At 48.8% G+C, this 15,228-nt stretch overlaps 1 protein-coding gene across 1 annotated transcript in view; it reads left to right on the top strand.

Moving 5' to 3' along the window:
* The window catches only part of LOC104623280 (rho guanine nucleotide exchange factor 9-like), a gene marked incomplete at its 5' end in the record, with an annotated part of 37,429 nt that overhangs the window by 4,843 nt on the left and 17,358 nt on the right, over positions 1 to 15,228 (top strand). Inside the window, one exon of the mRNA XM_010290325.1 lies at positions 3,829 to 3,960. Coding sequence (XP_010288627.1) covers positions 3,829 to 3,960 — 132 coding nt within the window. The remainder of the gene's footprint in view (positions 1 to 3,828; positions 3,961 to 15,228) is intronic.

Genomic DNA, 15,228 nt, shown 5'->3' with positions numbered 1-15,228 from the left:
TTGGCACAGGAGAGAGCCTTGCTCATCAGCCTGGATTGGTTTAAACTTGCTATTTAAACAGATTACTTTGGTTTATGTAGATAACTAGATATTGCTACCAAAGATTCCCATGGGTTGCCACTTTGGCAGGTTTCAAGAGTATTAAATTTACATGAAGGGAAAAATATATGTAATTGAGAAATATAATGAGCACTGTCTTTTTAAATGTCTTCCCATTCTTGTTATTTACAGGTCCTTTAAATTAAGACTTGGTGCCCTTAATTATGTAATATATAATAGTTGGCCTCAGCCTAATATTACGTTATTCCATCCAAGAATGACATGAAAAAAAAGATGTATGCAACCAACGGAGTGTTTTCAAAGTGAGGACAGCCTGATGAGAAATCCTCCTGGGAAAAAAATTGCATCAGGGACTGAAACAGATCCTTCTTTTTTTAATTCTTCTGGTTTCCTTCCCCCCCCGCCAGCAACAGAAGGTATCAAAAAATGAGCCTGATGAAAAGGACAACATTTCTCTCGCTTTCCTTTTTCTGATCTTTCCATAGCCCAGAGTGCTAATCAGCCTGTCAATCTCTAATTAAAGAACAGCAGTGTCAGGCAGAAGAGAGCCCTGCTCGCTGAATGTTAACTAGTAAAGGGGATTTGTGCCCAGCGGTGACAGCAAAGAGCCATGTCAGGCGGTGGGCTCGGGCGCAGGGGAGCGGGTCCCATGGGCTGGTGAGCGTTTCTGAGCCTGGGACAGCGCTTGCTCATGGGAGGAAGGAGCGGGGCAGACTGGGAGGTGTAACGTGCCGCAGCTCGCGGTGCCGTGCCTTCCCTCGTGTTGGTGCTCCCAACAGCGTTTCTTTCACGACACTGGTAAAAACCCTTCGGTTCCTCCCAGTTCCTCGTTACAGAAAGTGGCCGTCACCTGTAGCGTAATTGGGGAGCAGACCCTCTGCTGCAGCAGTCAGGATTAGCCCTGTTCTAGCGCTGGCAAGCTCGAGGGGGCATGAAGCACGTCCAACCTAGCTGTGGGTGACCTGCTCCCCTTACTGCACACCAAGTAGTTGGACTCTGCCTGTGACTGCATGAAGAAAAGAGGAGTCGGCTTGCTTTTTGCTGCTCTTTGTAGGTAGCAGGATGCACACTGGAAGCCCTTGATGCAGGCTGGGGAGGGCTGAGGTTTTTTATTATAGGCTTATAGGGTAACTCAAGTTGGAAGAGACCTCAGGAGGTCATCTAGTCTTCTCTTGGCCATTTTGCCGCTGTGCTCTGCTGAAGTCAGGAGGACATCTGCCAGTTCAGTGTAACTAAAAGTTCAGCTTCTTCCTTTTTTAGCAGTCTTTCTCTTAACTTACAGAAGGATATAGGTGATCCTGCCTCTCTGGGAGCTGCTTGGCAAAAAATGGAAAAGGAAAAGAAAACGTCTTCCTAGTTTTGTATAGGATTGGAGGCATCCAGGCCTAGGACTGGGAAGGGCCTTGCAGAAAGCCTGCCCCAAGTCAGGACCAAGTATCGAGGCATGCTGGGGTAGCAGTGGAGCAGAAAAGCAAACGCTTCGCTCCTTGCCCACCACCCTGCAGCTGACCCCCTGAGCCGCCCCGGTAGGAAGGCTCCACTAGCAGAAGACAGTTCGTGCTGTTCAGAGAGGTGGTGTAGCTGTGTCGGGAAAAAAAATGCCTTTCAAGGTTCATCGCGTCCGCTCTAGCGGCGCATCCGCGCCGGTGTACTGCTGTAGCAGCCGAGGGCTTGAGGAACAGGCAGGGCCGTGGAGATGCTGCTCTTGAGGGCTGAAGGCTGGCCAGCCCTGTGCTAGTCCAAAACTATTTGCAATATATATTTCCAAATTTGTTAACCCAGCATTCTAAGGCATCTATTTCTAGCCTCTAGACTGTATATATAAATTGTTTTCCCAACATAAAAAATGCAATACAAATCCTATCATTTCAGTTTTGAATTTTTTTTTGTTTTATATTGCTTGCAGGGACTACACAGTTTGGATTCGGCTAATCAAGTAGAAGTGTTTACAGAGTCCTCCGTGTGTCCTCAGGCTTGAGATGCTACCACGGGAGTAAAAGACAAAACTGGCTTTCTGTTTTTAGCAGCCAGCCTCTTCTAGACTTCTTGTCCCCTCTCATAAAAGCTCCCATCCATAGGCTTGTATGAATCTTTTCCATATAAGCTCGTGTTTAACCAGGAAAGCCCACAGTTTGTGGAGCCGACGTGTTTTCTTCAGAGGCTTCTTGTGCGAGGGCTTGCGTGTACCTGAGCTGTCACAGCAGCGCACGGGTCCCCGATTTCTGGCCAGGAGGTATCAGGGCTGAAATGGGACCCTGACATCGCACTCTTGAGACACTGCATGATGCACGGCCCATCCCCTCTGGGAATGACCCTCTGTGTTCCTGGGAAGTGATCCCTAATTAGGCCTTCAGATACCACAGCCACGGAAGTGAGATGGAGAGGTGGATAAAGACCTCGCTAAGGCGATTTGGAAGTCTGTGCTGCAGCATGATGATGCAGCGACTTAATGAAGTTGCTGTTGTCACAGGGCCCAGGGACTCAGGGAGTCGCTTCCAATCAATGCTGAGAGGTTAATTACACATTTACCTGAACAGCAGTCTGAAATCCTCAGCAAGAAATTAGGAGTGGGGATGACTCTCGGTTGCTTTGGCACCTACAAGTGTAAGCGGTACCAGAGAAGCGTGTCTATCTAGCTGCCCCCCATAGCTGGCTGAACCTTTGCAAGCTGTTTGCTGAGATTTTGGAATGGTCTTGTCCCAGAAATTGGTTCTACATTGATATCAAAGCCAGAACTGCACTAGTTTCAGAGCCAAAAAAAAGCTTTTCTCTCACTTGCTCCTGAATCCTGCTCCTTACCTTTTAGCTGAAGTCATCCTGAGTCCTTCTGTGGTGTTTGAGTGAGATGCACCGAGATGCCCACAGGGCAGGTGGTGGTGAATTCACCTATTTTTAATAAATAGATTTTAATTAACTTTTTAAAAAGTCCAGCTCATCCCAATTAGTGGAGGGTGACTGCATTTGTTCTCTCGGAGAGTGGGAGAGAGAGTGCTGTGTTTTCAAGACCATCTGCTCATGAATCCTTAAAAAAAAATTGGAGAGGAAAACAAGTGTTAGCCGGAGGCAGAGAAAGGGTGAGGGCATTCTGGCAGCCGGCCGGGGAGGCCTTGCCAGCCGGGGGGGCCGGAGGTTGCCAGAGAGCTGGGGTGGTCCTGACAGTTTTTTGGAGGTGGGGAGCTCTAATGAGCTATGGGAGAAGGGACTGTAATTGCCTGAACGAGTGGGAAGAGATGTGACAATCTGGAGGGGTGAGTTTTGGCAGCCTCCTGGGTGGGGGAATTGATATCCCAGTGTAGATGATCTTCGGTAGCTGGCCTGAGATTTCAGGAGGGGACGTGCCTTGGGATGCTGTCTTAAAGGGAGGGGGTGCCAGGGAATTTGTTACCCTGAATGCAAAGTTGCTCTGTTGTGGGCAGGAGGAAGACGCTTCGCTCTCAGGACGCCACCAGCACCTGCAGCGAGATCCAGGGTCTGGGGGTGCCTGGAGAGGGGGGAACGGGGTCAGTGTCCGGAGCAGCTCTTTTCCTCATTGCAGTGTGAACCGTAATGACCGTGCTTCGAGTGTCCACACTTACTTCATTTCTCTTCCTTCAGAATTATCCCCTATTTCTAGTTTATGGTTTGAAGTCAGATGGGGTGGCTTTGAGCGCTGCAGAAGGGCCAACATCTTATTTAATTATTGCTTCTCCCCATCCTGCAAAGGGAAATGTAGCCACTGCCCTGGCTGGGAGCGGCGGTTCACTCGGCCTCATTCTCTGTGCCCTCTAGGGAGATGATATCTTGGACCGCAGCTCAGAGTTGATCTACACGGGAGAGATGTCCTGGATTTACCAGCCTTATGGACGGAACCAGCAGCGTGTTTTCTTTCTCTTTGATCACCAGATGGTTCTCTGCAAGAAGGTAAGGACATCCAGGGAGAAAGCAGCACAGCTAAGGACATGCTGCGGACAGGCTTTCCAGTCCAAAGTGGTTTTTAGGGCAAGGTGGCTGTTTGCTACACGTGCGGAAGAGGACATGGAATAGCACCGAGAAGGGCAGTCCACATGCTAGAAATACTGAATTACAGGACGGTGAGTATACCATGATAGAGGGGTTTTTATGCTCACGGGAAATCCAGCCTCCAGTTGTTCATTTCATGCCCTTTTCTCAGGTGCCCCTTGTTCGGCTTGTTGCCTCACTCCTACTTTTGCGTTTTGGCTGCAGCATATGATCCAGGATTAGAGAGCTCTAGAATTTCTATATGAACTATGAAACCTGGCACTTGGGCAGCCAACTCAATTACTGTGTTAAAATGATGATCGCTGCCTCTCAAAGAAATATCGGGCAGCAGCCTGCTCTGTAGCAGGGTTTATGTGCTGTCGCTTGGTGAAATGTATTTTGAGCCTCATCCTCATGTAGCTGCTGTGCTGGATTTTATAGGGCATATCTCTGCCACGAAACCCATCATGAAGGTAGAGAAAGGTAGTGAAGAATGCTGATGCTAATGTGTTGCAGTATTAACAGCAGCGGGTGAACTGTCTTTCACAGCAGCTGTGTTAAGCAGCAGCATCGCAGCTGTATTGCTGTAGTCCTGCTAAGGTGATCCCAGCTCATCACCGTCACAACCGTCCGAAGCCAAGTGACAGAGCTCCTAAGCTCTGGGTGCCTCTCTCTTGCGACAGATGGGGATTCATTGACGTTTTCAGCGCAGAAATACTGATAACTGCGCAGAGGGAATCCCCTGGCCTGGCTTCAAGTGGGAGCGAGGGCGAGCTGCAGACGTCTCCGGCCAAACACACCAGGGCTCTGTTCCTGTCACGTCTCATATGCTAAGGAAGGGTTGAGCGAGACCCGCGCCGCGTGGCAGCCCTCTGAGGAGTGCCCTGCCGCCGCAGGAAGCGGCGTGGGTGGGGGCGTGGGTGGCTCCTGACTCACCGCGGCATCACTGCCCGCTGCCGTGGTACAGGGAGCTGCGGCCTGTGCAGCTCTGTGGGTGGCACTTTCTTCTCCTGAGTCATGGTTGACTGAAATTTTGCCTTCTGGAATGCATGTGCTTATTTTAACCCGTCTCGTTGCTGTGCCTTTTACTTCTCTCCCGGCTTTGTAAAAAACAAACAAACAAACAAACAAAACAAACAAGCAAAAAAACCCCACAGAGTAACAATAACAAAGTCAGGTGTTCCGAGAACTGTCAAAATTAGTCTGCAAGTACACAGCTGCTTTCAGTTTTTAATCTTGACCTCCTACCCTTTGAGTGTGACCCTGAATTTCTGATTCATAAGGCAACATCCAGTTTGGCTTGCACTGATCAGATACCTGATCCAGAGAGGTATCGAGCGTTCCCTTAACTCCTGGGAAAATCAGAGCTGGGATTTCCGTGGCCATCAGTATGAGCAGAGAGCGTTCAGCAATTCACAGCAGGCTGCCGGGGGCTTCAGAGGTTGTATCAGTATGCGAACTGCGTTGGTGTGACACTGTCCTCTTCCCTTACGTATTCAAAAGGCATTTTGTGGTGTGTGTGTCGCAATGCTGCACAAGAGGTTCCTTCACGGGAAAACGCCCTGCAGATTTTAGTTGTCTGGGTCTTCCTGGCAGAGAGATTGGCTCCATGTCAGGATCTGGCAGGCTCTTCCGCCACCAGCCGAGGTCTTGTGGGACAGTGTGCCCACTGAGCTTTAGGGTGGCAGGGCGGAGGGTGGTAACGCATCTGCTGAGCCCGGTAGCATGGGCCCAGGGTTCACACCTCATTGTAGATTCTCGTTCTCCATCTCTTTTTCCAGCATCAAAGTGCAGTTGTTATTTTTCAGAGAGTTGGGGTAGGAGGGGAGATAGGGTTAGAGCTGGACTCTCCCATCTTGATAATATTTTCCTTGAACATTATTAATAAAGATTGTCTGAGTATGGAATTCAGAGGAGCAGTAGCTCACATTTTGGGATCATGCATCCTATGTAAAATAAATCTGAATGTTTTATAACCTGTGTTGTCTTGACCCTTGTGTCAGGCTTTGCTGTTACAGACCCCAACAGGCAACCGTCTATCAGGATAACCTCTGCTTTAGAGCCAGAGCACTATATCCTGGGGCTTTCTTAGTGAAGCACCATTTATAAGATGGTGTGGGAAGCTGGGGCCAGCCTTCCTTACCCCATGCTTTAAAATTATTCTCTCAGGGATATGAAATATGCCCCACACGTCCCCAAGAGCAGGGAGAAGACAGCAGGTCTGCAGGGGTGCTGGTGCTCCCGCTGCGCTGGGCCAGGGCTGGGCAGAGCACCATGTCCTGGGCTCATCTGCAGCACAGCCTGGTGCCGGTCACGGGATTTAAAGTGCTTGAGAGGGGCGTGAGCTTGAAATATGCTTCATGTCCCACTTCAACAAACCCTCAGGGAACTGGAGTTGTCTGAGTCCAGAAGGGGAAGTTTGAGATTTCCAGAAGGTCTCAGAGTTCAGGCTGGCCCAGGGCTGCCGACTCCTCTGCCTTGGGTGCAGGGAGAATTAAGTCCTTTAGAGATTTCCAAAGCAGCAGGTTGAACAGCACCTCTCCTATTCCAGACACAGGCAATGAAAAAATTCACAGACAACCTGACCTATGTTTTGCGTGAGGTTTGTTTAGTCAATGAGCCTGATAAAAATTTTCAGCTTTGGTACCACTTACGATGGCACATCTCAGTGCATCTTCCTCTTCAGAAAATCTTCTGCATATATGGGTTTTCTTCAGATGTAATAAATGAGTAGGTGTTATCATCCTTAATAATGACACAGTCTATTTGAGAATATGTTTATTTTTTCATTATAATGGTTGAATTTTACCCTCTATTGGTCGAAAGATATTTTTAATAGAAGTAAGGAGCTAAAACCAACTCCTTACTTAAATATATCACAGCTACTTTAGTTTGAAGAAAGCGTGCTAGATATCCTGAGAGGCTCTAGGAGACAAGCATGTATTTCAGACAAGATCTCCCACTCCTCCAGATCTTCATTGCAGTTATCTGCACGTCATCCTCACCTTCATTACCTGTTGCCGCCCTGGTAGATGTCTGCAGCTGCAACAGCTCTGTGCTCTTGAATCCCCTAGTAATGCAGATGGATTCTGTGGTTTGACAGACACTGATACACAAGTTTCTGCTGGAACAGGTACAGTTCGGTATCATAAGCTCTGTGGCAGTTTTGGATGGTGGTATTCTCTGTCATTCCCTTTGAACTCCATTTTCTGCAAAACTTGTTACACAGTGGGCAAAGACTGTCAGATTCCTGCTCACTAGTTCGTGCCGTGGAAGATGAAATAGTTTCTGCGTGGCGAAACTGGCTGGAATGAGCTTCGCTCCTGTAGGCTAAGGTGAGGTGTTAGGGGCATTCTCTGATACCGGTGGATGTATGTTAGGTCCAGGAAGATGCTGTATGAATTCCTTTAATATCTGGACAAGAGCTAGTGAAAGCCAGTTTTTCTTCTGCTGCAAAAATTTCAGCAGCGTTGTGCTTCCAGCCAGCCGGTGTGCTGGGTGTATCAGTCCCAAGAGAGCACACGGCTGCGTACGTGCCCGTGACCCTTGTTCGTGGCTGTATTGCAAGCTGCTGGTCCTTTGAGCTGGCTGTATTGCTGCTGAGCCCAGGCGGAGTATTAAAAAATTCTATCTATAGCCAAAGTAACAACTCGTTTTGTGCCCATCATTTAAGGTGAGCGCTGTGTGCAAAGTAACGTGTGCCCCCACCCCCAGGTAAGTTTGGGTCTCTTCATAGCAGTTTTGCTATCGGCCAGTAAACAACGGAGACTGCTCCAGTTCAACTGCTCTGTCCTCTGTCTGCTCTAAAGACAAGGCACAGGCCACACTCAAAAACCATCTTTATTTCTACCATTTGTCTGTTGGATCAGGTTTGGTCCGTCCGCTTTGCAGGCAGGTGGCCCGGGAAGGTTTCCGCAGGACTCCTATCATATGCTACCGAGAATTACCGTATTCCTCTTTCCTACTGATCCGTCGAGTGTTGCCTGTGTCTAAGGAATAAGCTCTCTTGGCTGCGGAGGTATTTCTAGTATCCAGCTATCTGCTTTCAGCAGCAGTTAACGTATTTCCGGATAAACCCGTCTGCTTTGAATATGGCCTACTCTCCACAAGCTGTGCCGTCCCTTTCTGTTGATGTCTGAAAATGTTTCAAGGTTGTGTGGCCTTCTTTTGTCGGACATCTGGCCAAGACATTTCTGTGAGGGAGGATAACTCTCAGGGTGATTCTTCTTGAGATTACCACCTGGGTGTTGCCCTGCGTGATGCGCCCACGGAAGGTCATTGGTAATGCCTGGCCAGCCATCTGACAGCCAGGAGCTCACTGATCACATTCACTGTATTTATGAGTTGTTCCCAAATATTTCAAGCAAGGTTTCAGCATCAGCCTGGCCTTTTGAAACTGTGGGTGTTCCCAGATCTCTGCAGGTTGGAATCACCCCCGTGTATCCTATTCCTCACTCGTCTCATAAAGGTGATCCGCTGCTCAGCAGATGGGTGGGATGGACTGAGAGCTGCCGGTGGGAGCAGCTCCTTGAACGTGAACGTCCTTGTTGTCTTCCCGCTGGCGGCATCTCCTAGGATTTCTCCTTTTGCGATGGGAGCTGGGCCAAGGGTCTGTCTTTCCAAATGGGCAGCTGGGTGATTACCTGGCTGAAGGTTTGTTTGCATGCAAAGAACCAGGTATTAGTATAGTCGTTAATATGACTATATCGAGCTCTATGACTATATTAATATGACTGCAATGAACCAGTCATTAATGTAGTTCAGCTGTCAGGCAGATGGCACTGGTCAGATCCAGGGACAAAGCTCAGACCCTTCCCTGGTTGCCAGCGTAAGCTCCGCTCCCTCGGACTGAGAAATCCTGAATGCATTTCCGTGACCACCGCGTTGTGGATAACTGACAGGACTTCAGACAGAGACCTAGGCTGTGAAAATGAGTAATTATAAACTGCTGCATTCAAATGTGCTTGACAGATGTTATCTCCGCCAGTATGGGTATATTTAAGTCTTTCTTCCAAGCAGGAAATTTGCACTAAGATTTACGAGGGCTGCATGAATAAGAGCGGTGGCAGCAGTTGGAGAAGCTGACACCATGGCAGCCAGCTTTCATTTCTGGCAAACACCTCGCAAAGCAACTTGTGTAGGAAAATTTTCCCAAATAAAACTTGTTTCCAAGCTTTACAAATAAATCTCTTTGGCTTAGGTTTTGCCACCAGAGGCACTGCTGGTCACTTCCTAATATCACCACTGATTATTTTCTGGTGCGAGGAAGTGAGAAGTTCCATCAGATGAAACGGCCATGTCAACCTTTTCAGTGTTCAATAAATAGAATACTGAAATACCAGTGGATGTAGGTAGGTACTGCAGAACACTTCCAGAACCTGTGTCAGAAGGGGAGCACTGAGTTAGTTTGGACATCTGCAGTTCCTGATAAAGGGTCGCTGGAAGAGCTCATGATTTAGATTTTCTTTGCAAAGCTGGGTAACTTGCAGCTATTGGATTAATGTCAGACTCTCCTAATGAATTTTCTGTCTGTGTTTCCTGAACCAGAGGTTGGGACATTGCAGTGTGCGTGAGGACAAAGTGGTGCTTTCTTCAGAAGAGACTGTCCCTGGTTCCCCTAATGCAAAAATGCCTTTTGGAAAGGAAGAAGGGAATAAGCTGTGTAGGAAGCAAGGACTGGCCTCGGTTTGACTTACCATATGTCTACACTCGGGAAAGAGCAATACATATTCCAGTATGCTAACCGTAATTACCAAGAAATGAAGTCAATCCTTGATGATGGTGGCATTAAAAGATGTTGCCTTCAAGGCACAGGATCTACTTTTGTTATCCCCCTGAAGTTGAGAGAGTTTGACACAGAGATGCTTTAAATTTGCAAATCATAGTACTTAACATCCAGGACTGAGACACGCGGTATTAATTATGATCATAGCCTGTTATGTTGGGGGATGCTCGAGGTGCTTATCATGTAATAGATGAGGATCGTCTTTTTTCTGTTCTGGGTAACAGTTTGGATTTCCCCAGTGGGCTCGAGAGTGCTGTGGCATTAGGCTGGAAATGGCAGTATGAAGTATGAAGGGTTAACAGAGTTTCTGCACCAAATTACGCTTTTCTTGCCCCAGTAGTCAAACAGTCCTTGATGGGGTTCCGTGTTTAGTGTTTTCTGACAGCGCAGAAGGATCGGTGACTGCATGAAACACATTTAGTTTTCATTTGCACTTTTTATGTGTCTCTTGTAATCAAGAGGCAACGCAAACTCCAGCGTGTGGCTTATTGCTATTCCTGTCTTCCCTTGAGCTCTGAGAGCAAAGCAGGTTGGATGAGAAGCAAAATGAGACTAGTTTAATAGCAATAGCCAGACAGTCAGCCAGAAATAGCTGTGCTATAGGAGATAGAGTAAATAAAATAATCCTGTCAAACTCCATTGCAGTTCAAGTTTCCAAATGGGAAGATAAAAGAGACATTTCTGAGCCCTTCTAGTGTAAGAAGGTCTAGTTCCCGTATCGCTTCTGTTGCAAGCACTGAGGTAATCTTTGCACCAGAACAACGGCCCTGCTTTTATTACAGGTTAAATAGGTCTCACAGGGATAGCCAAAAATCTTGTTTGCAAACACAAAGCAGCACTGGGACAATTCTTATTACTTCAAGTGTGTTTTTGACTCACAAGGAAACACTGTTTGACTTTTGCAGCACCTCCCACCCCTTCTCTTTTCCTCCCAGTAACGCAGATCTCCATGAAATGCCGCGCTTCGGGTCAGGCCCGGCTCCAGCCTGCAGCGGGGTGGGAAGATGGGTCAGGCTGACAGGCGAGGCGTGCTGCTGTTCCAACTCGTGAGGTAGCACGAGGCGGGCGTGAAGGTGACCGAAGAGCCAAAGGAAAGGGTAAGATGAAGTTTTTAAGGAGCAGTGTTTCCACAGCCCCACCGAGGTAGGTCCGCGTTCGTGCCCAGCTGAGCCGGCCGGTGCTGTCTGCAGATAAAAGGTTTCTGTGGGTGCAGACCACAGAGCCTTGCCAGGAATTTGATCCTCCTGTCAGTCTCCCTGGCTGGCAGGTAGCTGAACATGAAGGATGAATTCCAGCAATTGACTGGTTATATATTCAGAACAGTTATGAAAAAAAAGTACTTTAGCTTTCAGATACGGCATATTCACGACAAGAAAACGCTCCTTCTAATAACCAAAATAGCTAGCCCTGAATGCATTTGCTCGGTCCCGCTTTTGCAGGGATACGCACGTGTTAGTTGCGTGCCCGGTTTTGCGGGAGGCCTCGCGCTGATGGGCTGTGCTGACCGCAGCCTGCTGGCGTTCTGCCGCCTCGGCGAGGCGGGTGCTGCCTTTTCGCTGCCCGGCGTGCAGCGGCAGAGGAGGAAGAGCAGCTCCGGAGGGGACGCTGGAACGCGGGAGGTGTAGGGAGAAGAACATCAGGGTCAGCCAGAGGAGCCAGCTGGAGGAGGGCAGGAGAAGGCTTTAGGTTGTTAGTTGCTAATTCAATGGTAAAATCCAGAAAGGGCTTGAATTTAGAGTCCTTCACAATCTGTGTTTTCTTTTCTGGATAGGGAACAGGTTTAGCCTGCTCATATAGTCATACAGATATGCAAGCTGCTATACAATATACTCTGTGCCTAATTTATCACCCTGGGTGTAAATTTGGCCCACAAGCGAAACCTCCAGAGCTGAAAATCTAACCCTCCTCCTGCTGTGGCCTTTCAGCAGCACAATTTTAAGCTCCTGGGAGCAAACCAGAGACCAGAAAAGCCAAGTGACGTGTCTGCAGCAGGGTTTCCCGTCTCTTCCTGTTCCCAGTTCTTCAGATATGCACTCACCCTCAGCTTGCTGCTCTGCAGCCGGTGTGACTGGGCTTGAGGTGGAACAGGGCATCAAAATGCCACTGATCTTCCACTAAATACATTGAATGAAAACAGCATTTCCACAAAATGCGTTCAGCTGCAGTCCTCCCCCACGCGGATCCCACACTGCAGCTCCATGGAGCTGGCAAGGATAAATCAAACATCTCTTTCCAAAGTCAGGAGACAGACGCTGCTGAATAATTGGGCAGGAATCTGCTGACCTCCCCAGCACAGCTGTGCGAGGAGGAGTTACGTAAACTGATATCGCAGAGATTTTGGCTCCTCTCTTCCCATGGCAGCCCCTGGGGAAACTTGTAACAAATAATTTGGCCCATCCTAGGAAGTCTGCGGTAGGAAGAGAGTGGCCGAGGTTGTGTCGCGGAGGTGGTGTCACATCCCCCTGTTTCTAATACGATCCAGCCCTGTGATCCAACACGATCGTTGCGTTTTCAGGTTGTGCTGTGCAGACCCCATTTCCCTGCTCTAAAGGCTGGCTCAGCCCAAACCGCTGTGTCCGACAGGGTGATAGCAAAGCTCGCGACGACTGGCATCCAAATCTAGCAGGGCTTAGATTTATTTTCTGATCTCAAGAATATTTAGGACAAAAGCATTCGAAAGGGTTCATTGAGTTTTAGGGTCTCATTTGGACAGAAGAGAGGCCCAGTTTTGCAATGCACTCGGGCTCCAGGGAGGCCGATGAGAATGGTGCGTAACTGTCCCGCAGCAACGTTAAGTTAAATGAACACATTCTACGTAAAACTGTGTCCTTGGTGTTCATCAGAAGCAGGGTGGGCTGCTTTCTTCAAAGGGTCACTTTAAGGTAAATTAGATTTTAAAAATGTAGGCTCTGAATCTTTTTTAAAAAAGTCAAAGAGCGTTGAAAGCCCTTAGAGATACCCAAAGATGTGGCGAAGTGGCAGAGTGCCACGCTCTCATTGCTCACGGCAGGCTGGGCAGAGTGAAGGTAGAGAGCAGGCAGGAAAATCGGGACAAATTTCAGGAGTAGATTGAAAAACCCTGCTCGTTCCCTCTGCTTCTTCCATTCTGCTCTGCTCCCGCTGCCCAGGTCAATGAGAAATCATCAGGGAGGGGGCTGAGACCCACACCTTCGTGCGAAAGGCAGCTTGGCCTTTTCCAAACCTCGGCCTTTTCCAAATCGTGGGTTGGTGTTCAGCTGCGGTTGTTATGGACCCTGGTTTAGTCTTTTCCCAATTTCAGCATCAACTATTCACCATTCACCGACTGTTTCAACATCAACTGTTTGCCGAGCTGTAGAGCTTCCCTGTAGGTGGGTCTCTCTTCAGCCTCATCCTTGGATGCCCGTTCTCCTTTGATACCTGAAGAACACGTCATCTTCTTGGCAAAAATAGCCTGCATTTTATACTGAGCATGCTGCTGCTTTGCTGCCTTGTCCGTGTTACCTTTCAATGATTAGTTGTTTCAGGCAAGCCCCGGCTTTGCTGTAGCTGTGTGTATGCCGTGTAATACTCTCGACCTTCCAGCCCCAGGAGCGCTTGCAAGGGCTGTTACTTCATCTCCGCGCTCCAAGCCAAGGTCTCGGGTAGGGAGGGGTGAGGGGTGAGAAGCCCCTCATGCGACTTCGCGCTGTCACCCGTGCTCGGCGCAAGAGGAGAATGCCTGAGCAGACCTCTACTGGGATGATCTCCTGTGAAGCTGTGGTGGGCTGGAGTGATGATCCACCCTGTTGCACGTTACCTCCCTGCAGCGCTCGGGCCACCCTTTGCCTTGCGGGGGGACGGAGGGAACTGCGCGATACCGCGTCGGCCGCCCACGGGCTGCGTCTCCTGTCTGCCAGCTCCGAATCCCGAAGCGTGTGTAACGCTAAGCTGTTCTTAGAGGCTTGGAGCTGCTACAGATCCACCATCAAAGGCTTTCAAGGTGTCTTTCACAGGTTACTTACATACAGCCCCCAGCTGCCCTGTAACATAAGCAGATATCATCATCCCATTGTAGAGGTGGGAAGGACTGAGGGAGGAATGGCGTTTCCCCCGGAGGCCTGCAGCCCATCCTGCCAGCCCCGGGAGCTGCGCTGCTGCGCCCCGGCTGCGTCCGCGGATTCAGAGTGCGTAATTCCTCCCCAAGGCGTTTTGAAACTACTTTGCCATTGGAATATGCAGGATTTTGATAACCAGGAGGACCAATAGCATGTGCGATGAGAAGGTCGTAGTGGATTACTCTGTCGTTGGCATCTTTGTTGTCGGCTCGTAAGAGGAATCCAATGATTCACGGCTGGAAATGGCGCTTTCTCCGCTTGTGTTTTACAGACGTGTTTTACGCATGAGAAGTAGAGTGTGACCTGGCATAGAGTAAACTGTAGCACTTGGAAAAAATGTGCCATCCTAAAATCAACCCTTCCTTGAGACCTCCCTGTCTATCCTTGCACACCACCCTCTAAGGAATAATCAGGAGGAGTTTCTGAAAAGCATGAAGATGGCTGCGCACAAAGCTAGCAGGAGCAAATTACCCGGACACACCCCGGGCCAGGTCCTCTCGAGTTGTGCCCTCTGATGGAGGGGAAAATTTCCTCCTTATGTGCTTTGTGCTGCTTAAGCCATTGAATAGCTTTTAATTCTAAGTAATTTTGCACTAGCAATCGGCTGCACAGGCAGATCGCCCTCCGTGTGATTAACCTTACATTTCCTCTGCAGCATGACGGGAGGGTTGGACTCGTACAGGGTCTGGCACGCATAGCTATGGCCTGGGGTACTCATGGCAGGAAAAAAGTGATCGATGAAAGCTAGAGAGCAGGAGGAGAAGGCAGCACTAAAGACAACTAGAAGTCAATTTAACAGTAAGAGCTATTGAACAGTCTGATTTACAGGTGCGATCCTTTCTGCAGATATCTATACGCACCGCAATAATTTGGGAGTAGGTGCGTAATTCATTGTGGAAGCCACATCCCACCCTCAGATCTTCAGGTTTGCCAGTGGAAGTACAGCTTGGTTTCCTAACCATGGTCACAAATGAGATTTTTTTTTCTTTCAAGCACCGTTAGAGAAAGTCACCTTCCCCCTTCAGAGAGCCGACAGTGCAGTGGGCATATTTAAGTCAGAGCGAGAGCAGGAGAAGGTGGCCTGAGGAGGTCACGCAGACAGGTACATCCCCCTGAGCACAGCCACTACCGCAGGCACAAGCACTTCAGCTGTAAACCTCCGCCAGAGCAAAGGCAGACAGCAGAATTGTGGTAGGTTTACGGAATGCGTCAAAACTTTCTTTTCTGCTCCCATCAAATATTACTTTTTTTGGCTTCATCTTTTCCTTGTGAATCCTTCGTACATAGTACGTGAACAGACTGTAGGGCATTATTCAGAAGAGCTTAATT

This window comes from Phaethon lepturus, unplaced genomic scaffold (genome assembly GCF_000687285.1).
Source record: "Phaethon lepturus isolate BGI_N335 unplaced genomic scaffold, ASM68728v1 scaffold5937, whole genome shotgun sequence".
NCBI lineage: Eukaryota > Metazoa > Chordata > Aves > Phaethontiformes > Phaethontidae > Phaethon > Phaethon lepturus.
Note: the sequence above shows the minus strand (reverse complement) of the source record. Positions and strands in the feature narration are given on the sequence as shown.